The sequence below is a fragment of the Patiria miniata genome, unplaced genomic scaffold, assembly GCF_015706575.1.
Source record: "Patiria miniata isolate m_02_andy unplaced genomic scaffold, ASM1570657v1 HiC_scaffold_30, whole genome shotgun sequence".
In the NCBI taxonomy this organism is placed as follows: Eukaryota; Metazoa; Echinodermata; class Asteroidea; order Valvatida; family Asterinidae; genus Patiria; species Patiria miniata.
Genome location: NW_024037070.1, coordinates 8,878,221 through 8,900,030, shown reverse-complemented (window position 1 = coordinate 8,900,030; position 21,810 = coordinate 8,878,221). Strand labels below are relative to the sequence as shown.

The 21,810-nt window shown below is 38.3% G+C and overlaps 2 protein-coding genes across 3 annotated transcripts in view; one reads left to right on the top strand and one right to left on the bottom strand.

Moving 5' to 3' along the window:
- Window positions 1-17,133, bottom strand: part of LOC119739441 (NACHT domain- and WD repeat-containing protein 1-like) — a 51,560-nt gene extending 34,427 nt beyond the window's left edge. The window contains exons 1-2 of one of the 2 annotated variants that reach the window (XM_038214395.1): window positions 17,042-17,133; window positions 8,822-9,663 (exon numbers count right to left, since the gene is read on the bottom strand). In XM_038214395.1, coding sequence (XP_038070323.1) covers window positions 8,822-8,877 — 56 coding nt within the window. In that variant the 5' untranslated portion in view covers window positions 8,878-9,663; window positions 17,042-17,133. Of the gene's footprint in view, window positions 1-8,821; window positions 9,664-11,560; window positions 11,743-17,041 lie in introns of those variants that run through there. The other variant, XM_038214396.1, reaches the window with a different exon arrangement.
- A 71-nt stretch (window positions 17,134-17,204) lies between these two features.
- Window positions 17,205-21,557, top strand: LOC119739443 (biogenesis of lysosome-related organelles complex 1 subunit 4-like). The gene is made up of 5 exons (XM_038214398.1): window positions 17,205-17,358; window positions 19,165-19,236; window positions 19,446-19,547; window positions 20,007-20,132; window positions 20,459-21,557. Exons 1-5 carry the CDS (start codon window positions 17,242-17,244, stop codon window positions 20,585-20,587), a joined length of 546 nt encoding a protein of 181 aa, XP_038070326.1. The 5' UTR covers window positions 17,205-17,241; the 3' UTR covers window positions 20,588-21,557.
- Window positions 21,558-21,810: the final 253 nt, after the last annotated feature.

The window sequence follows — 21,810 nt, the reverse complement described above, 5'->3', positions numbered from 1 at the left end:
TTTTGCAAGGGCTGCCCATTATGACTGCAGATCAGCGTGATTGACATGATAAATCAACAATGATTGACATAATTAATAGCGGGCAGTTTTTGAAAAAGTAAAAACTTAACTACACGTATGTGTACCCATAATGTAATCTAAGGTTTTAAAAATTGAATAAATTTGAAGACGTCCTGAACTATTTTTATAATTCAGGTTTCTTTTAAACATTTTGGAAATTTGGAAATGGATTTAAACATTTTTTGTTTAGTTGATTAACCAATAACACACAAAAACTCACAGGGGGAAGAATGATTGTTTCTGTAAAAAATAAACTCTTTTTAATTTTTGGTGATATGTGGTTATAACAATTTTTCGGTCGCGTTACTGTAAACACAATTTTTTTTTCAGCATCAAGGAAATAAGCTGTGAAATTGGATAAGTCAACAATAAAACATTATGTGTGCATGAGTGCTTCCATAAATTTGATGAAACACTTTTTTTTTCTTTCCAAATTTGGCTGTGCGTGTATTCTACAGGTGCGTGTACTACAATGAATGTACACACCCTTTCCACAGCCAACTAAACATGCATGTATGCTGTGACGCTATATTTAACCAAACAGTCTACATCTGCAAGGCAGCCAGACTGGATATTTTGATTCTCAAAGTGGGTTAATTGTCAATAAATTGTCTTGGTAAATGTCAGCAGCAATTAACTGAGCTGAGCTGACTTAGCCAGAATGTCAACACCCAGGATTAGAACTGACAGTAATTGATAGTAAACAAAGGCCTGGCTGGATATTATTAGCTGGCGCAATACTACACATGTACCGTTGCCAGACCACTTTGAATGGGGGGCTCAGAGAGGGGGGTGGGGTGTGACAATTCTACCGACAGACCATTCTTGCTAAAAGGTAGACAGGATTTTTCACAGACACGCAAAATCGAAGGGGGGGGGGGGGCGCTGGATACAATCTTCCTATAGGGATGCTGTTCGAACCAGACTATATCATGGACAGTATCGGACAATAGGTGGCATTCTTCAACCCAGCAAATTTGCCAACGGAGACATGATTTTGCCAACAAAAATATTAAGGAGGGGGGGGGGTTGACACCTCCACATCTAGCGACGCCCATGACAAACATTTAAACTGTATGTACCTGGGCACATACAGCATCTGTGAATAAAAAAGGGAATTGCACTTTCAATTGAGTAAAAAAGAAAAGTCTCTGCTTTCTGGTATGCGCGCACATCGCCGTAGCCATGCGCTTTGACCAGCAAAATGAAAAAAGTTTTTTTCAATGTAAGATGATGTCTCAAAACTGCCAAACTCACTATTTTGACTGGTATCCTGCTGCTGCATAATTTTAATGTGTTTTTAGATGGGGTTACGATCGAGTACAAGCTTTATGTGGCCTCTCTTGGCTCCCATATATTTTGCACAAAATTTAGTCAGGCACCATTTGCAGTATTCAGCTGACATTTGCAGTATTCAGCTGACATTTAAAGAAAAAAATGTAAGAAAAAAAAAAAAGCGTCACCGCACCACTTTTGAGGCAAGCTCCATACCAGAAACCGAAAACTTTTTTAGGGGGCCTAATATACGATTTTAAAAAAAATGCTTAAAGGACAGTCCACACTGAATTTGAAAGTGAACGCTAATGTAAATTTGCGACATCCTGGCAAGTTTTGCACGGTGAATTCACAAAAGTTTAACATATTTCAACTTGAATCTCACAGCCAATGTTTCATGATGTCAAATTTGCTTTGCATTCACATTCGTGCAAACTGCAAGTTGCATTTTCAAGAGTTAACAAAGTGGATATGATTTTGTAAAAAGAAACAAAGTGCTTAAACTAAGTTAAAGGTGTTATTTGTATATACTGTTATTAATAAACAGGTACTGCTATTTCAATGATAAGGCTTTCTGATATTGTATTTTTCCAGGTACTATTCTCAGCATTTACATATTTACTTAATATACATGTATGCTGGTTGAGTTTTACTTAGAAGCATTGTACAGTGTAATCATGTCAAATTGTGATTAATATATTTTGACAAAGCCGTACCACATAAAAAAAAACACAATTTATGTAATGTCCAGTTTGACTCTCTAAGGCCTATTCCCCAACAATAAACCATTGTTGCCCTGAATTCAATCAGTTTTCAATATTTGACCTGCCAGTTGCACAGTACTTGACATCATTTTCATCATAATCATCTAGGCAAAATTGATTTCAGAAAATGTCCACCAGCGTGATGGGAAAAGATAGAAGGTGCACCTGTGAATTGTATCCACGCATGTAAATTAATTAAGGATGTACCGGTAAGGCACAGCATACCTTCATGGGCACAGTAACACAGCAAGGCAAGTTGGCGGGCAGTTTCGTTTTTGTACCATTTACTGTAATTTAATTACATACAGTTTGAAATACATGTATACAGTCATATGGATCAAGCTTTAATACTACGTGTACTTTCCCAAATGATTTGTATCATCGGCTTAATAGAGTACCGAAATGTGACGTCATTTAGAACCAAAAAGTGTAGTACAAACGAATGGAGTACGCGCGCGTGTTGGTTCACGGGCTGAATCACGCGCTAATGTCTTTTACACACACATTGTGCGCATGATGTTTCACTTCGGTACTCTATTGCTTGAGTTCAAGTGAATATCTTTGAATACATTTAAATGAATTACATTTGATTTTGTTGCGCAGTAAAATTTAACAACCTGCACGTTGAACAGGTGTACATGACATGTACACTTGTACACGCACATGGTGTCATATTAAAGGGGCAATGCAATTAATTTTTCTTAGGAACATATTTCAGGCAACTTTCTCCTCCTCTTAAATGTATGGAAGTTATTTGACATCCTATTTTGTGCACCGAAGATGTACATTGTGTACTTGCCTACACATGTACACGGACCCAAAAGTAAAAGCAAATTTAAACATCACATTGTAATCTCATGTGCAGTCATGCTTTATTTGCCAAAACCCAGCATGCATAGTACGTTGTACACATCTTCCCTTTAAAATCCCCCCCCCCTTCAAATTGCTAATGCGGTTTATCACTTGCATGGGGCTCCAATCTTCTTCAAAATTACCCGGGGAATGGGTCTTTCCTGTCCAGGATCTTAAGACAGCCAGCAAAGATGGATCTAGCTTGCTAGAGGGGAAATATCAAACGTATTCAGGTTAATCGCCTTTTTTGATTAAATTTGGCCCATATTAGAATTTTTTTCATTTACAATTGCAGTTTTAAAATGGAGCTTTGTGTTAAATCTACCTTCACTTTGATTAAATTAATTTCTGACTTGCCATGCTAAGGTTGTATTGGGACCTTTTTCATTTTTATTAATTTCAATTTTTATACTACCGGTAGCTAATGAGTCAAATGCAGAAATCTTATTGTTACAACTGTAGCATAGCACACCTTGCTACCGTACGTGTACAAGTATTGACAAACTACTACGTATTGACAAACATAAAACATTTGGAAAAAATTGACTTCTTTTTATTCCGGGATTTAAAAAATTAATTCTGGCTAATGCAGTCAAATCACATTTCAGATTTCATTTTCCTTTCAACAGTTTAAACATTAATAAACAAATATAATACATTTAAGAACAGGTTAACGTAATTTTCATCAGTCTGAAATGAAGATAATAAAACCAGACTGTAAAGTGCAGCGAGCTGTCATTTAATTAACACGAATAATTACATGTTCGTGCCTAATACATCAAGCTCTGTATTTTAGTGCTGTTGCCTGGATACCTGGTCACTAACAAACACAAAAACAAAACACGTTTGAGTTTCTGAATCTCGTTGAAATCAATATCGGCGGTGGATGTGGGAAAAGCCACAGCTGTTTCTGAAAAAAAGGAGGGAAAAACATGTCTCATCCCGGGCAGAAATTATGAATGCCGTGCTGCCTGGCCTGTTTTGCGGCTAACTGCGTGATACCTGAAACCGCTGTGGCGAAGCAAATGTACATGTACTGCAGTGCCAGCGATAACAATGCAGATATCAGCAGGAGCACAGCGGTGTCGCGCATACCAATGTGAAGCCAAGCAATGTTTCTTATCGCAGTGGCAATGTACAGTAACTCTTTCTGTGGAATTGGCATGATGCCCAATCTGATAAATGTTTGTGAGTCATCTGCCATCCTCCAAGCTTTTAAACATTCAAGAGTCATTTTTTTCTTCAAATACAAGCAAAATACAAGCAAGCAATGACTTTTTTTCATTTTAACCCTAACTCCCAATGCCTTTTTGCTAGAATGTAGCCTCAATCCTGCAAAATCCTCCAATTGGCCTCATATACCGGTAGCCTCAATCTTGCAAATTCCTCCATTATTTCTTGAAAATGGTCCGTGGAGGGGTGACCACTGCCTGAATCCTGCAAAATCCTGCTACAGTGACTGTCAATATCTTGAGGCTTGGCTAGTGAAATCCTGAAGCAGTACGGAGGATTTCAAGCATAATCCAATCCTATGCATGGCCGAGCAAAAACAACACAAGGTCTGGCCCAAGACCTTGACAAAGTGCATCTCACGAAATCAGTAACGAACATTTGCCATGTAACCTCAATCCTCCAAATTCCTTCACTTTGGCAAAGAGGAATTTGAAGGATTCAGGGCGGTTAGGGTTAAAAAACATCCACTAATCATTTCTATAGCTTTTTAGGAAGGTAATTTTGTTGCCAAGGGTTCAGTTATGATTTCGATGAAACTAAAAAAAAAAAAAATTATCTTCAAGTTCCTTACTTCAAATTCAAACCTGTTTCAAAAATATGTTGCCTTCTGAAATACAGCCCTGCCTACGCTGCAGGCCTGCAAGTACATGTATTTAATTATCAATTGATCAATCATTGTCTTGATTCATGACACTTCATTTATTGTTTTGTCATTTTTGTAAATTTATAATTGATACCTACGGTACAATGGAAGTTTCAATGATCAATCATTCTCCCACCTTTCAGAAAACTGGTATTGACAATATTTTAATAAATTTATAGATCTGTCTTTTTGTTTGTCCCACTTCCTTATTTTCAAAGCTTTGTAGGAAATTTCTAAGGTTTTGGGCTTGAAACACAGATGTTATCATCAATAATGAAATGAAATTTATATTAAAAAAAACATTAAAAATTGGCAATTCCGCGTTATGTAATGTCTGGGACTGAGCCTTTCAGGGCTAAAAAAAAATGCAAGATTTTACGAGAATACAGCACATCCGGGCACCATGTACCGGTGTATATCTACAAAGTGTGTAACATTCTGTTTGTTGCATTTATTTTGTGCCCAGACTTTGGCCATCCAATCAAGGGCAATAAATGGGTATTTCGAAAGAAAAGAATGCCATACATTGTACAATTCAAAGCATAGGGCCTATTGAAAATATTACAAGTTATTATAAAATGAAAATTGTTGACCTCAACTTTTGTTAATTGGGTTAATTCAAACACGGGAGTCTGTGACTAGACTAGTCGGTGTTTGGTAGTATACATGGACTGGGGAGACAAGATTACACGCTCTTAGTATTTTTCTAATATTATCATCCTCTGGTAATGGTCAAGGAGATTACAGACTAGGAGTTTTGGATCCTTTCTCTGAATCATTAATTAGGTATCATGGTTAATTGGCTCGGTCACGGACGTTACACTGCCTGTCATAACGCTGGAATGGACCGATCCAGTAAGCATCGCCCCATGGTGTTCTGACCAATCACAGCCGTGATTTATGTCCGACGTGCGTGCACAAAAGTCCGACATGCGTGCACGCGCGTATGATGCGCGCAGAAGGAAAATGCAGCGTGGCATTGGAGCAGAGCACGTGTTAATTTGCCCATGTGCGCACTGGGCGGAGCTTACTGGATCGGTCCATTACCCAATATCGGTTCCAACAATCGCAATTATGAATTGAAATCAACTCACTTTTACAACAAAATTTTGTAAGGTTTTGAAAGACTTGAATATGTATTGTTCTACCGGTACACGTACAATTTTCACGTACAGTTATTGCCTGTTGGGTACAAATGAGAGAATTGATAGGTCCTTCAGAGTACACCACCGTATCACTCTCCATCAAGGCATTATGCGTTATTACATCAGCCATTCAGGTTGACAGGCCCAGGGGCTGTGTTCAAGATGTGTGCATTGTGCAATGCTCTATGCTGTTCCATATCATTCTGCCTGATAAAACCTCATCAAGCGACCCACTGCATGGCTGATTTTAATATCAGTACATTAAAGCCCGAGTCCATCATTTGCAGCCATCCAAAAAAGTAACCGGCGTAATTATTGTTGAAAAACATACTGGTTGAAAGATAGTAAGGGGACTAAACTCCCTGTGAAATTATCCTTTCTGGCAAGCTCTCATTTTGAAGAAATCAACGAAAGAAGGCATTTCCAACGGTGCTTCTTAAGAAGCACCGTAGGAAAATTTAAATTAGTTGTTCGTTTTGTTATTCGGCGCAGCGCGCACAAGCATTGGAATGACGCACAGGCGCGCGATGTTGCTATAATTCGTTGGATCAGTGCGCAACATCGCGTAAAGCTGCAATTCAAAACAACTCAAAACATGATTGAGCAACTTTTGATTTTAAATTGAGATCCTAGAATGCTGTTTTTCTCGGAATGTGAAGCTGAAGCTGAGCTGAAACTTCATCAAGTAAGTTGTTCAGTATCCTTCGTTAGATTTTGAACACTTTTGTTGCTCCAAACGAACAAAATGCACTAATTACAAATGATGGACTATATAGCTTTAAAGATGAAAGTTTCAAGCTGTTAACATCTTCATTCATGTCACACACTGTAGGTGTACTAGTACTGTATACACAAATTTGCACAAAGCCAGAAATGTACCCGGAAATAACATGTGCGAAAATAACATGTGTGCACACATGGCACATTTGCATACATACTTTATAATTTATGTTTTCATGAAAGGTACAACAATGAAAACGTTTGCATGTATGATAAAAGTGACCCAACCCAGGCTAGCAATATGAGTCACAAGTCGCCAGACTTACATACATACTTTTCAGTATGTAGAACTTTTTACAAATCCTGCACATTGTGCACAATGGAAGTCTACAGGAATAGTCAATTTTTCAGCTTTGTGCATAGTTTACAATGTTCATCTGCATAAGATGTCAAACCGGGTCAATTATATCAAGATAAAGTCTAGTAGAATATAAAACTTTTATTTCCAAAGTGAAAAGTTGCAATCAGGATTCTAAAAGGTAACAAAATAGCATTTTTCACATTTTGGAAACAAAACCTATATGTATGCTCTTTCCTCTGCACATTCAAAACAATTTAGTTTAAAAAGAAATGAGTCTTAAAGAAGACTCATTTCGTGGGATCTAGTCCCAAATTTATAAACTGTTGTAAAAATCCATTGATGAACCCTGTGCAGTCACATGACTGTACTTAGGCCTATTCCCTTTTGAACAGATTCAGGCACACATTGTACGCATTACACCATGTACCTATCCAACTACATACATGTACTACATATTGTTCATGCACTGTCCAGTGACGTCAACCGTAGGCCTACATGCTCGTCTATTGTATGAAATTGTAGCGATATAACACTCTGAAAAGCGGTATATTTCCTAATCACATTATGACCTCAGGGGACGCAGACAAGTAAAAAAAAAAACCTAGGAATCCATTCTGTCCGGCAAATGTGACAGTTGCAAATGAAATCAAGCAAATTGCTCCTCTCACAAAGGATGGGCACAAATAACGCACGCACGCACTCACACGACAAACCACACAAGAAACCGTTGCAGATGACAAAGCCTTTCAGCTTCTCAAGGCCACGACCCGCCACAAATTGTAAATTAACAGAATCAAAATATCAGTCTTCTCTTCAGGTAGACAAGTTAATGGACATGGAAGAGTCCATTTTTTTTCCAGTAATGTTGTGCATTGTTATTTTGGATAAAAAGTTAACTATAGAATTTACACAGTACATGTAGGCATGGTATGAATTCACTTTTTTTTTTAGCTTATCAGCTATCATATTTCACATTCTGTACAATGTGAAATATATTTTTGTTTCATACAGTACTCATAGAATGCAGTCAACTTGAGATCATATTCTCCAGCCAATTTTCTTCATTTTTGGTGATGGAAGGCATGTACACATGCATGTACCCGGTAAGTCATGCCAGAAGCTTTCTAAATTTGCCAAAACCTCACACTGTGCAGTAAATATCCATTGACACATCTCTGCTCTCAATTTAAATACTGAGGACATCAAGACCAAAAGTGGCTGGGTTGTACAGTACTCAGTCTATGTCAAAATGCTACAGACCAACTTCGGATTTTGGACGATTTGGTGTGGAAATGATTAAACATACAATTGCTGGCAATCTTATTGTTAAATGAGTGCCAACACAAGTATTCTTCCATGTCCCCAAAGATTAAAATGGGTATTTAGGCCTATTCTAAACAAGTTCTACCCGATGTTCCCCAATACCTACATGTATGTTCCCCAAAATCCTTAGGGTTGGGGAACATCTGGTATTTGGGAACAGATGCCAAACTACATAACTGTTGTGTTAAGGTATCCAAAACAGAATGAACATACACACATGGAAATGCAGCTTACATATACGTACATGTACACTTGTATGTAAGACTTAAGTGCTGCCAAAAGTTAATTAAGCCACCATTTGTGACTAACACGACTTACGCCAAAACCAAGTCGGCAAAAATGCAACTTTGGGCAGGCTTGGGTCAGATTAAAAGAAAAGAGATTATTAACCCCTCATTACGGGTTGCAAAAATGAAACAACACAAAGAATAAAATGAAATCTTACTTTTTGTTGGAGGTTTCGCCGTTTACACTCTGTGAGGATGAGCAAGTGCTGCCCATGTTTTTGTCCAGGGAAAGAAGTCTAGTTCCTAAATCTGCAAATCCATGGACGCCTCATCAAGTAGATGTAGTTAATCACAACAGCATCCCGATCATTGTCGGCGATCAATCACAACAAAATCTTCCTCTTTCTCTCAGCACACACTGAAGGTGAATCCGAGCACGGGACGCTGCGGGGCGGATTTCAGACTTGACGAGTGAGGAGTTCACAGCTCAGTCAAATCGATTTCTTTTTTCTTTCCTTCTAAGAAAGGTTCTCCACACTCCTGTCGAGAGGAGATTATGTGCGCGTGTACGGTGTGCAGCAGTGCGAATGGCAATGAAGTTCTCTGAAGTTCTCAGTCTGTCTCAGCGGCTCTGATGAGGTTTCCAGTGAAACGATCCATTATTCAGTCAGTGGACATAAATAAGCGATAACCTCATCAGAAGATGAACAGCCAATGATGTGTGAATGGCCGACGGCACAAGAACGTGCAGATAAAGGTCCCTCAAATGGATGATGCCTTCAACTGTCCGATAGCTGAATTATACATCTGTAATACGCATATGGCTCAGCTCACTGACTCTGGCAAAGCTAAATATCATATGCACGTCCACTATTCCCTCTTTGAATATCGTAGAGGCTTAGATGTACAAAGTAGACTCATTGACATCTGCTTGGCATGTTGAGCGCTGACAGCCAAAAAAAAAAATCTGGACTCATTAAAATTCCCATGCAGTAGGGCAGCAGAACAGTAGCTGTCTCGGCAGGCTTTAGCAAGAGATGGTGTACGGCTTCCGATTCAGCTGTAACAGAAACCAGACAAATCCGTTGTTTATCCCACAGTGCCATGGCAATAATGATTGGTTAACATGTACCTCCACTATGTGCGCTTACAAAAATTATAGATCCGTGTGGGTATTTATAATCTAGGTATCGTGTGGCTTAATAAATAAACCACACAAAAATCTATGAAATCAAAACAAATAGTATAAATACGGATATTGGACAGAATTTCAGAACGATTCACAGACAAAAATTTACAAACATTAAAGGAAGAAATAATTTCAGCACAGACGTTTAGGCCCTATTAGCGTTGGAACACTGATGGTTTGACGACTTATTAGTCAGAATTCTATGTTAAAAGGTTCACAAACAAGGGTTAAATATGTAATTAACCTATCACGGTAGAATCGCGTCAACGCAGCTTGTGGAATATTGTTCAATTACACAAATGGACGCGGAACGCACAAAATCTGAGACAAACAAAACTTAACATGTACATGTACATACAAAATTCCATAGGGTTGTCTAAGGGGCGTGGCTAACTCGCAAACAGCAATAGGTCAATTTAAAACATAATATGATGGTTTTTTCCATTACCATACTTTTGTCAAATTGAACTACAAACAGTGACTACAGACTAGGAGATATTGGCAGTCATGTCCGAGATTCACAGGACAAACTAGATACAAAATGTATATGCTGTAGTGGTGCACAGGCAGGCACCAATTGTACCTCTAATTACCAATTTTAATTTTATTTTCACACATGTATTTCAGTTATGTCCATAAAAACTGCAGTATACTGTATGCACACGTACACTAGGAATGGATAATCTGTGACTATATACTTTACATATTGTACATACTTAAATACCACTTCTTGGTCAGATAAAATCTTTTTCATGTCAGCAAAACATCTATTTCACAGGTCTCACAAAAAAAAAATTGTGAGACTCAATGGGTAACCTTTAAAGACAAGACAATCAGTCTAATTAAGATGTTGACGCTGCCTTGAATACATCACACAGCGTATAATTTAACCTTTTGGAAAGACACATCTGCACTGAGCTGTAAAAAAAAAAAAAAAAAAAAGCCGACCTTTACAGAGACTACTCAGCTGGAAGAAACAGCTGCCACAAAATCTCGGGTAATTTCCCCGAGAGACGGAAAACAATAAACATCCAAAGCTTCAAACTCTCTTCAAAACAAGAACATAAATACACTTTCAAACAAAAAACCAAAAATCCAAGATTTCTTTTATCCGACAGTATTATTCAATGGACCTACATGTACTCTGATGTCCCACTCTTATGGATGGTTCATACTCAGGGTGACAGCGACAATCACAAATTTGTTATACCCTGTCATTAATTGCCCTGCAGATTTATAAAATTTGAACACAATTTAACTCCAGAGGAAAAATCTGCATGTTAGGTCAAATTTAAAAAAAAAACATGTTTAGCATCCTGCCTTTTTGAAAAAAGGGAAGGAGGAGGCCCTTTTTTTCTCTTTTTTCCCCCCAAAACGACCGCCCAGGCTATTTTCAAAGATGGCCGCCATCTTTTCTTTTTAAATGGCTGCCACTTGGACTCAGAAAATGACATATTATATGGGCTAGATGCAACAGAGAAAGAGGCCAAAATGATGTCACTGTTTTGTCAAAATTTATTATTTTTTCAGGGTTTTTTTTCAAAAAAAAAAGAGGTGGCCTCCAAAAAGGAAGCCCGGCGGGGACGCTAAACATATTTGTTTTTTTTTATTTGGCCATATGAATGTTACATGTGAGTGATCGTACTCGATGCAAACGCAAACATGACGTCACGTCAAAGTTTCCTCAAAACATTTCAATTCGGGAGAATTGCATGTTTGCGACATCAAAGTCACTACTTCACATTCATCATTCTTAGTATGAACCTACCTTCAGAGATATCAAATTCGCTTTGCAGTTGTTTTAGCATGAAGAAAAGAACCAAGCTCTGAGTCACACAACCATCAATTAAAAAAACACTCGTCCACAGTCCACTTGCGTACAAACCACGACGTATGATATGATAACCTGGATCAGACTGTGTCATTCCAGTTTTGTTACATTTTATGTGCTACACTTGCGTACAAACCACGACGTATGATATGATAACCTGGATCAGACTGTGTCATTCCAGTTTTGTTACATTTTATGTGCTACACTAAATACATACATGTACACGTGTAGATAAGCATAAACTGTTTTTTGTGAATCAGTGAACAAGAAATTCCAAGCCTGCTACAAACACTGCATCTTATGATTACAACTGGTCAGGAGAAGCCTGGCATCAGACCCGTCAACCAGAAAAAATCTAGATGAAAATCCCACTCCCGTGTACATTTGTACATGTACTCCCACTTGGAATGACAACCATCCTTCGTTCACACGCACTTCTTTCATCTCCAAGTCGGCTTACCGGTACATATAAGTGCCTTTTACTGATCCTACAAAGTCAACACAATAACAATGACAAGAATTGACAAGCTTCCCTCCCCCATTCCAAAAAAAGAAAAGAAGAAGTTTAAGAATAGAAAGCAAACTGTCCGCACAATGGGATGTCTAAGCTGCCTACTGTTTATGACGTCAATGGTGACAATGCAACTTGTCGTCATGGTGACAGGTACATGTATATTGTCTTTCCAGGCACGTGGGTTTTGTAGTATTTTTCTACGAGCTATCGCATAATGATATCCTGATGTATTCATATGATCTGGGGATTTTTAATGACAATGGCCGGACTTCATTAATTGATTGATGTTTTAACGACAGTAGAGTGAGATAAACTGTTTTGGAAGTGTCTTCACATTTACACATGGGGACAGCACACAAGTTATATCTCGTGCCTGCAATGTTCATGGAATACAGGGTGACCCAAAAAAATGCAACCCTAAAACATTTGCCTTTAAAAAACAAAGGGATCTGTGGATTTTTATTTTTTGGGTATCAGATTAAAGCTGATAACATTTTCTTTCAAATACTGAAAAAAATCATGAAAATACACTTTGGGTTGCTGAGAAAATGCCAGTTACGTAAAAGTAGTCATTTTTCATCCTGTACTCAAACAATTACCACAGTAAGGGATTTTCACTGTACTTATTTGTGCATGTCCTAATCCTAAGTACAAAACAACACATAATATGACAAGGGTGCAAATGAATTTGAAGGAAATACCTTTTGTTTTCCACCTGAACAAGAATCTCATCTTTTTAAAAAAACCTTTTCAGCATCATAAATATGTCAAAATATTAAAGAAATTGCACAAACGAGGATAATTGAAAGTAGGCTTACAGTCAAATGTTTCACTGTTTGAAGTTCTTGTGTACAGGATGAACAATGACTATGGTACTTTTACGTAATTGGCATTTTCTCAGCAATCCAAAGTGGTATTTTCATGATTTTTTCAGCATTTGAAAGAAAAATCTCTCAGCATTAATCTGATACCCAAAACATAAAAAGCCACCTATCCCTTTTTGTTTTCAAAAGGCAAATGTTTTAGGGTTGCATTTTCTTTTGAGGTCACCATGTACATGTATGCCTGTCAAAATTAATAGAAAGGATTTTCACGTTGAAAACTTCCTGTTCGTTTCTTCATATCATATCTGGTGAAATTTTTTTTGAAATCGAAAAAAAAATCGTCCCCAAAGTTTCTCCTGAAATTTTCCCTCCAATCTTAAACTTAAATAAGATCCTCAAAAACTGCATACATTAATTAATTCCATATTATTTTAAATCTACAAACAACTGTAACTAAACCCCCCCCCCCCCAAAATGAAACTTTCAACAATATGAGTAAGTTACATTTAGAACCAACCAAGCCCGCGGGAACGGGGGGTGCTGTGGGTGCTGCAGCTCCCCCAACTATTGGGATTGGGGTGTTGGAATATGCTTCAGCACCCCCTACTCCTGGGCAAAAATGTGTTCCAGCGGTTAAGCATGGCGCTTCGAAAGTCTAGCACAAACACTGTAAAATGTCAAGAGGAGGTATTTTCTAAATCTTCAGGCAGTGCAGAATCGATATTTCTCTCAAGGTATCTAAAATCATGACATGTCTATGATATTCCGCCACTGGAAGCTTTGACCCGAAAGCAATAACCTCGGCCATGACAATGGTGGCAAAGTTGATTATGCTTGCCAGGATTTTTTTCATTCGATCTTTCAATAGGGGCAAATGTTCATAGTTTTCCCATGAAGGTTTTTCTTTTCATTTAAAAGTTTCATTGACGATGCAAGCATTCTGTACTCAACATTAACAAAAAGCAAGGTGAACACACATCCCCAACCTAATAGGAGTGGGACGGGCTTTGATTTAAACCAGTCATGCTTTACGCCAATTGCAATGTAGTTTCGTTTTAATAGAAAAACACTATTCATGTTTTACCCTCTGCAAGTTTTTCCTCATAAAAACTCAGTAGACCGATAAATCCTTGCCTATAGCCCCAAATAATGGCGCAAATTATGTCTATTATTAAAGAAAGGTAAATAAAGTTTATGAGAAATATGAGACCCATTATGTCTAGATGTCTTTTAGTCTTTTATATTTGCCATTCCCTGTAACAAACAAATAACACTGCAAATATGTATATCGAGAGCCACATCGTTTGGTGAGTTAGAACTAAGTGAATATTTTTATGAACAGAAATTCATCTGCTTCCAGTTGAACCATTTGTTTTAACTGAAACCAAAATGACATCCTTTCGGGTTTTATAATTTTCAGTATACTACCAGTATATTTCATCACAGTGCATCCAGAATCCAACATTTTCCGGGGCCTTAAAGCGGGCCCTAAATCTCTTACTAAATGTAAGAAAGCAGCCTTGCAACAATAATATTTACATGCGATGTCATGCGTAATTCTTTTTCCAGAATTAAATGGAACCAAAAATGGAGATAAAAATACAGGGTTTTTAAGAGCAATAGTATATCCTAAACAAAATAATAAAATAAATTGTCTTAAATCTCAAAAAAACTTTTGCTAAAAAAGGTAAACTATGAAAGTGGCCAGGAATCGCCTCAGATTGCACCGTACCAAAGATCATCCATATTCCAAATTAAGCCACGACGTAAGGGCTTTGCGCTCCTCTTCCGTATTAATTTTGTCCGTCCTTTAGAAATTCCAGCACCCCCTGACAAAAGTTTGTTCCAGCGGCAGTGGAACCAACGCACACGTAATGTGTTTTATGTCTGTATGTCTGTTCGCGGCAGTCTGCAATAAACATTAATTTCAAAAAGTGTGGCTCTTTTTTTATTGAACTTTTCATTACTCTTTCTTCATGTGTTATCATGTTGCCAAAAGGTGTGGTGACTACGGATGAATGAGTAAAACTGTTGCATTACGTGACCACAACATGCCATTTTGTAAACAAATGTCACATCTTGTACAGCATGCTTTATCGTACTTTCTCAAGTATTGGCTCTGAGAAAATGCTGATGGGAGTGAAACTTCAGGCCTTCCTAGCTACATGTAACTTAAAAGGTAATTAAAACCCTAACTCCCTAGGCCTTTTTGCTAGGATGTAGCCTCAATCCTGCAAAATCCTCCAATTGGCCTCATGGAAAAATAGCGTATAGCCTCAATCCTGCAAATTCCTCCGCTATTTCTTGAATATGGTCCATGGAGGGGTGACCACTGCCTGAATCCTGCAAAATCCTCCAGCTATGACTGTCAATAGGCTGAGGCAGAGGCAGTGACATCCTGGAGCAGTGTGGAGGATGTCAAGTATAATCAAGGACTAAATTTATGCACGGCTGAGCATAAACAACACAAGGTCCGGCCCAAGACCTTGACACAGTGCGTACTCCGAAATCTGCAACCCACTTTTGCCATGTAACCTCAATCCTGCAAATTCCTCCAATTTGCAAAAAGGATTTTGGAGGATTCAGGGCGGTTAGGGTTAACATTTGCAAACAGCAAAAAACAAAACTGCCAAATTATTATGACACGAAATACCTTGCTTGACTGTACGTGAATAATAATAGTCTCAAGCATCCTTAGGAACGAAACCCACTTTTAAATTATTTGCCCTACCACCGGAAAGATTTCCATATATACGAAGTTCACTCAACACCCTGTGTACAAACCCTATGAGATTGGACTGAAAAATTCTAAGTGTTTTCTAAGAAAATGCTTGTATTTTCTCACTGCTCAAATTGACTTTGATGACATGAAATTGCTATCTGGGGGCTTGTTAGTCAATACAGAGGAAAATGAGTGAACTTCGTATGGAAATCTTTCCCTACCAAACTAGTTGGCAACATTAAGAACACGCAGGTAGGTACATGTATGTCATGTATGTCATAGATAAACATGATAAAGGGCAGAGTTTTGAATTTTTGAGGGAAATTTGGGGGTAAAATGACGATGACAATGACAAAACGCAACACAAAAATAAAGATGGCGATCACCGCGCGATGTACCGTGAGTCTATTCCTTCCTCCATACATGAACGCTCGAGACGCGCTGAATCGCACGGCACCAACCGTAAACAGCGTAGGAAAATGGTAACTTCTACCACAAGAAACTGTTCAAAAATTACAAAAAGGTGTCATTACATGCTTATTGAGAGAAGTCTGCTTTGAGTTGAAAAGGTCATTTTTTAGTAATAAAAAACACTCTTCAGACAATGTCAGACTTCACTCTAATTTTGATTGAAACTAAACACTACAGTCTACACCGTGTAGTACACGGTCGCCAATATCTTTGCAATATAAATTAAACGAAGTGGCTATCGTTACGGCACTCGTTGTTTAGCGCCCTCTACGATATTTTTTTGATACGCACGCGGGTATATAATTATTTGTTTCTCCACGTTTTATCGAGCAGTGCGCCAGCTCAGCCGATAGAGGGTAGGATTTTGCACCGCGAGGTTGCGGGTTCGAATCTCAGTTTTGCACTCGAATTTTTTTCCTTTTCTAACCTGAGGCTTTGGAGGATTTTTTTTAAAAGGGAAATAAAGTCCGAATTTCATAAAGTTCAAATTCACTTTTTTCCTTCTAATTTTATATTTTCTTGTCATGTTTTTTTTATAAAAGTTGCCAGGTTGCAGTCTACCGTAACGATAGAAAATGGGAAATGCGTTACGGCTGCCGTAACAATAGCCACTGCGTAAATTAAAAGTCTCATTTGGCAAAAAAAAAATGAGGTTGGGCCTATGACACAAGGATACTGTATTACAAGTCCCACTTTTAGCTCCATGCTTTATAACCAGTCTGATGATGAGTGATTTTCAGTCACTACACTAGACTGCAGTAACGGAACCATGGGAACAGCGTTTTGACTTTTTCCTCAACGACGTGTTGCGACAATCCAATCCGTTCAACATGAGTAAAACTCCATTTACTTTCGTTAAAACAGAACCAAAATCTTTGAATGCTTACCTGTAAAGTTTGCGTTCGACTGTTGTAGAACATGCAAGTGGTGAAGTCTAGTCGAAAATACAGCCTAAACACTCAATGAGGCAGGGCTAACTAATTAAACATCACGATCGCTCAAGCAGTGAAAATTAAAATGTCGCGTGAAATTTTAGGCCAGTAAAGTGTTGTAGCGCCACCTAGTGTTGAGAGATTCTTAAAGCAAGATGTCGGACCCCGTGACGGAGGAAAACAAGGATTGCGATCCTGACAGAACCGCTGAAATTTTGGAAGAAACCGCCAGAGATTATGCGGAATATGTAATGGTAGATCCACAGAGGGAGGTGAGCTATTTGATAGATAACTTATGAAGTCTTGGGATATTGATTCATAAACTAAATTTCTCAGTAAAAATCCAGTTTAATGTTCGAGTCATTGAGTGAGTGTGCACTGTCGTCGTGGCCGGCCGTGGCTGGCCGACCGTACTGTACGCAGCCTCAGGATTGTGGCTAGCGTTAGTGGCTAGCGTTACGGCAGCCGAATTAAAGCGATTTTCATCTGATATCGTTACGGCATTGCAAAAACACCATCACGAATCTTTTTGAATATTTATGACTGCCCTACCAACCAGAGTGCTTTGGTAGCTCGATTGGTTAAGGATCAAATCAGCCTAAACAAATGCCAAACTATTTTTTTTTTTTACTTTTATAGGGCTCTAGGATGTCTACTTTCATTTACTTTCATGTTTTTTAATCAAATCCCACTTTTTATGTGAAACAGATTTCATTGTCTTCTTCGTAATCTGTGGCTTTTGAGGGTTTGTTAAAAGGGAAATAAAGTGCGAGAACCATTTGGTTGATACTGTTCGAGGAGCCAAAAATCCTGACATTGAATATGTTGTGCCCATTCTTGAAAATCACGCATTCTCGAGAATGGGCATGCACATTCTCGAGAATGGGCGCGCATTCTTAAGAATGAGCGCCCATTCTTAAGAACGAGCACGCGTTCTTAAGAATGAGCGCTCATTCTTAAGATTGGGTGGGAATATCACGTGCACAATTTATGAATTTTGCCCAATCTTAACAAACATTGCACGACATAATTATGTTAAATGAATTGTATAGCGGTTAAAAGGGAAACAATTCATATAAAGAGGAAAGAAAATGTGCTATGCTTCTGTACTCGTATAACTACGATAATTTGAATCAAATTAAACCTGTTATTATTGCTTTTTTCTGCCCACTATGGGAAGTTTTGTATTAACGGAGGACTGGGAACTAGTCTGGGAAGTGCTTTGTTTAGGCTAGACAAGTTACAAGTCCCTGCATGTATCATATGCGTGCCACGAAAAAAAAACGATGTCCAGAAGCTGCCAAAATTGCTCTTTTGACTAGATAGAATCCAGCTCTGCGACGTTATGGTGGGATGTGAACAATAAATTGGTGGCAATTTAAATGGGAAATAGCATTAGCACTATGGGATGTCGCAGTATTCATTCTCATTCTTCACATTCTTCATTCTTACGTCCCCCCCCCCCCCCCCCCCCCCGCTTTTATTATCCCAAAAATCAGAATTCTTTGCACTAGTATTATTATGTCTCTTATATTTTCCCGGTCCCCCCCCCCCCCATATTAATACGCCTTTACTTATCATATCCACTCAACTTTTCAGCGCCTTGCGTTGCAACAGTATAATTATTGAGAATCAGTGAACGAGGATTCAGCTAGACTTGCCAAGCGCAGCCGGTGCTCGGCATCGACAAGACCGTTATCTTGTCGCGCATTCTCGAGAATGTGCGCTCAATCTGGAAGAGTTATTTTTTGCCAAGATTGAGGAAGGATCCAGTTGCACATTCTCAAGAATGTGCATGCCCATTCTCGAGAATGCGTGATTTTCAAGAATGGGCACAACAAATACAATTAGGTCAGGGAGCCAGACAGTCAACTGCCATAACAATATCCACTGCATTGTATTTAACACTGTACTGTAGTAATATGACTGAGATCATACAATACATTTAGCCTTTAGGCAGGCGATACGCAGACTGTTGCGGCCGGGCAAATTTCAAGTCTAAGCACAGGGTAGTCCGTTGACAATTTTTTCAACCCGCCTCCTCCCTCCTTTTCAATTGGTTTTTCTTTCCTCTCAAGAAACTGCAACTGGATGAAAAGATTGAAGAAATGCTAACGAGACTGGATGAATTCTGTGCCGTTGTAGACATGGTGAGACATATGATAAATTTACCAGTAAACTGTAAAATGTTGCACCAGCGATTGAAGTAGTGAATAAAACTGACAGAAAGGCTAAATTTCATTTCAGTATAACAGTGATGAAAAACTAAAGCCAGGTTTGGCAAAGTCAAAACAAGTACATAGAACCTTCACAGAATTCACTTGCATCTCCATTCCACATTCTTCTGTCCCTAATGTAGATTCGCACAGATTCCTCCTTGTCACTGAACAGAAGTCTCCCAGGTATCCACGCCAAAGCTCAGGAAATCAAAGCCATCTTCCACCGAATCGATAAACTCGAGGTGAGTGCGTTAGACTCAAAGACCTGTAGATCCCACCAAGAGGGCGCTATGGAGGTTTATAATAACTTGGGGTTGTTCCAGGATTGGCTTCATCCCTGATTTTAGAACTATTTAGAAGTCTCTGAAGTCCAAATGAAATGGAAGTATCAGAAACAAAGTTTGATTAAAAAAAGGTTTTAATTATCAGTATCTTAGTTGCTTTGCAGCAACCACCTCTTGACTTCCCAGCAACCTCATTTAAGTGAAAATTTCTCAGGGAAATATCAGAGAAACCTCCATAATGTGCACGGAACCTTGTTAAAGGAACTTAAGAACTATGATCAGTTTTTATTTTAAAAAAATCATTCCGTGGACCCTTTTAATTATTCAGAAATGTTCAGAAGAAAAGTTGCCTCTTCAAGTATGAAGAAATGATTTTTAAGTCCCTTTTCTTTGTGTTTATTCTGCTTTGTTGTACAGGAGTTTGTTAGTGTCGTCCGTGATAATGTCGCAACCATGGAAGAGGAAGTGAATGAAGTTGAGAAAGAGCAAGGAACTCTGCATTCCATCAAGAACCTGCTGAGTGCCCTGCCGGTCTTCACCACGGTTTGTACAATTCACTCCTCTTAGTTGTTTTGTTTTTAGCTGCGGGATAGCAGCTCAACGAATCATCATGCTGTCCGTTAGTCTGTTTGTTAGTTAGTAACAAACGTTGACATTGTCTATTCCTCCCACATATTGTGACCAATTTCAACCAAACTTTGTCGAAATTATCAGTAGCCAAGCCCAACATGTCACGTCACCAAACTGGGGTCAAAGGTCATCATGGGGTCACTGGGGTCAAAAAACTGATTTTATTTTTAAAGAAATGCTCAACGTTAAAGATGCTCAACTATCAATTCATTTCTGCTGTATAACTCTTTGTCTTTCAGAAAAGGAGTACAGGTCCGAAACCGCCAAAGAAATTCACCCCCCTGGAGATTTTCAAAACCTCTGATTACATCAAGGCAGAGCCAGCTGAAGCAACACCAAATCCCGAAGCAAACAGCGAGAACACGTGATGCGAAATGAAGGCACGGTCCTGGTCCTCTTTTATCAAATCAAAATATCTGATCCCGCGACCCTAGCTGATAATACAAGGTACTATTTTCGGAAGGTGATTGTGTGGTTGGAGATTGGACATTGAACAGCCATGAACTCTATTTTTCTGTACAAAATACTGCACTGTAAGTGCATTCAGATTGTATGCAAGAGCCCAAAATAGATTTTTTTGTATGGACAGTTTTGTGTCTCAATAGGTTTTATTCAAGATTTAGCCATATTAAATTGAAAGCGAGATAAAACCTTCATTTTTGGAACTTTCGAATAGAAATAAAAGCAACGACATAAAATTAATGCCAGTTTGCTCGGAGGAAAAATTTAAAATTTGTTATTAAACATACCCCAATGTTTTAAGCCACGTTAAAAAAAATGTGAGGCTTGGAACGCATGAATAGTCTGGTACCATCCCATTCAACAGTTTACAATTGATAAAATACATTCAGGGAACATGACCAAAAGGGCTTCCCAGTGCATAAAGTATATTAATCTGCTGCATATGCATACCACATAGCTTCACACATTAAATGAATGTTAGTGACTTTGCCACCACAACAAAAACTGGCAAGTTGTAGCGTAGTCTACCGTTGCCCTTCATTCATCTTTGAAGGAAAAAAATGGAATTCGAGCCTGTTAAAACTGGTCCCAGAGTGCACAAAATTCTATTCACTGGTGATGTCACATATGTAACTTTGAAACAAAATTAGTAAAATGTGGCCAAATAATTATTAAGTATCAACAACCATGGTGAATGACTGTTAATGTGGAATGACATGAATGAATACAACAGCTCAGAAATGCAATCTTGTATATATTTAAGTAGCAGCTGTTTAGAATTAGTGCAGAGGGATAAATTATCATCTCAAATATTTTAGCATTGATTTTATAAACATGCAATTATGAAATAAAAAAATATGTTGCTGACGAAAGTGAGGTTTATGATGTGTGGGTGAAATTGTAAGCAGTGCCCAAGTTTGGTTCTTGTTGTGGAGATTATTGTCAGAATATGACAATCAGAATATGACAATCAGAATATGACAATCAGAATATGACAAGCAGAATATGACGAGCAGAATATGACGAGCAGAATATGACAAGCAGAATATGACAAGCAGAATATGACGATCCTCGGGAGCTATTTAGTTCATAAAAGGGATAAACTTTACACATTATAGCAGAAGAATTT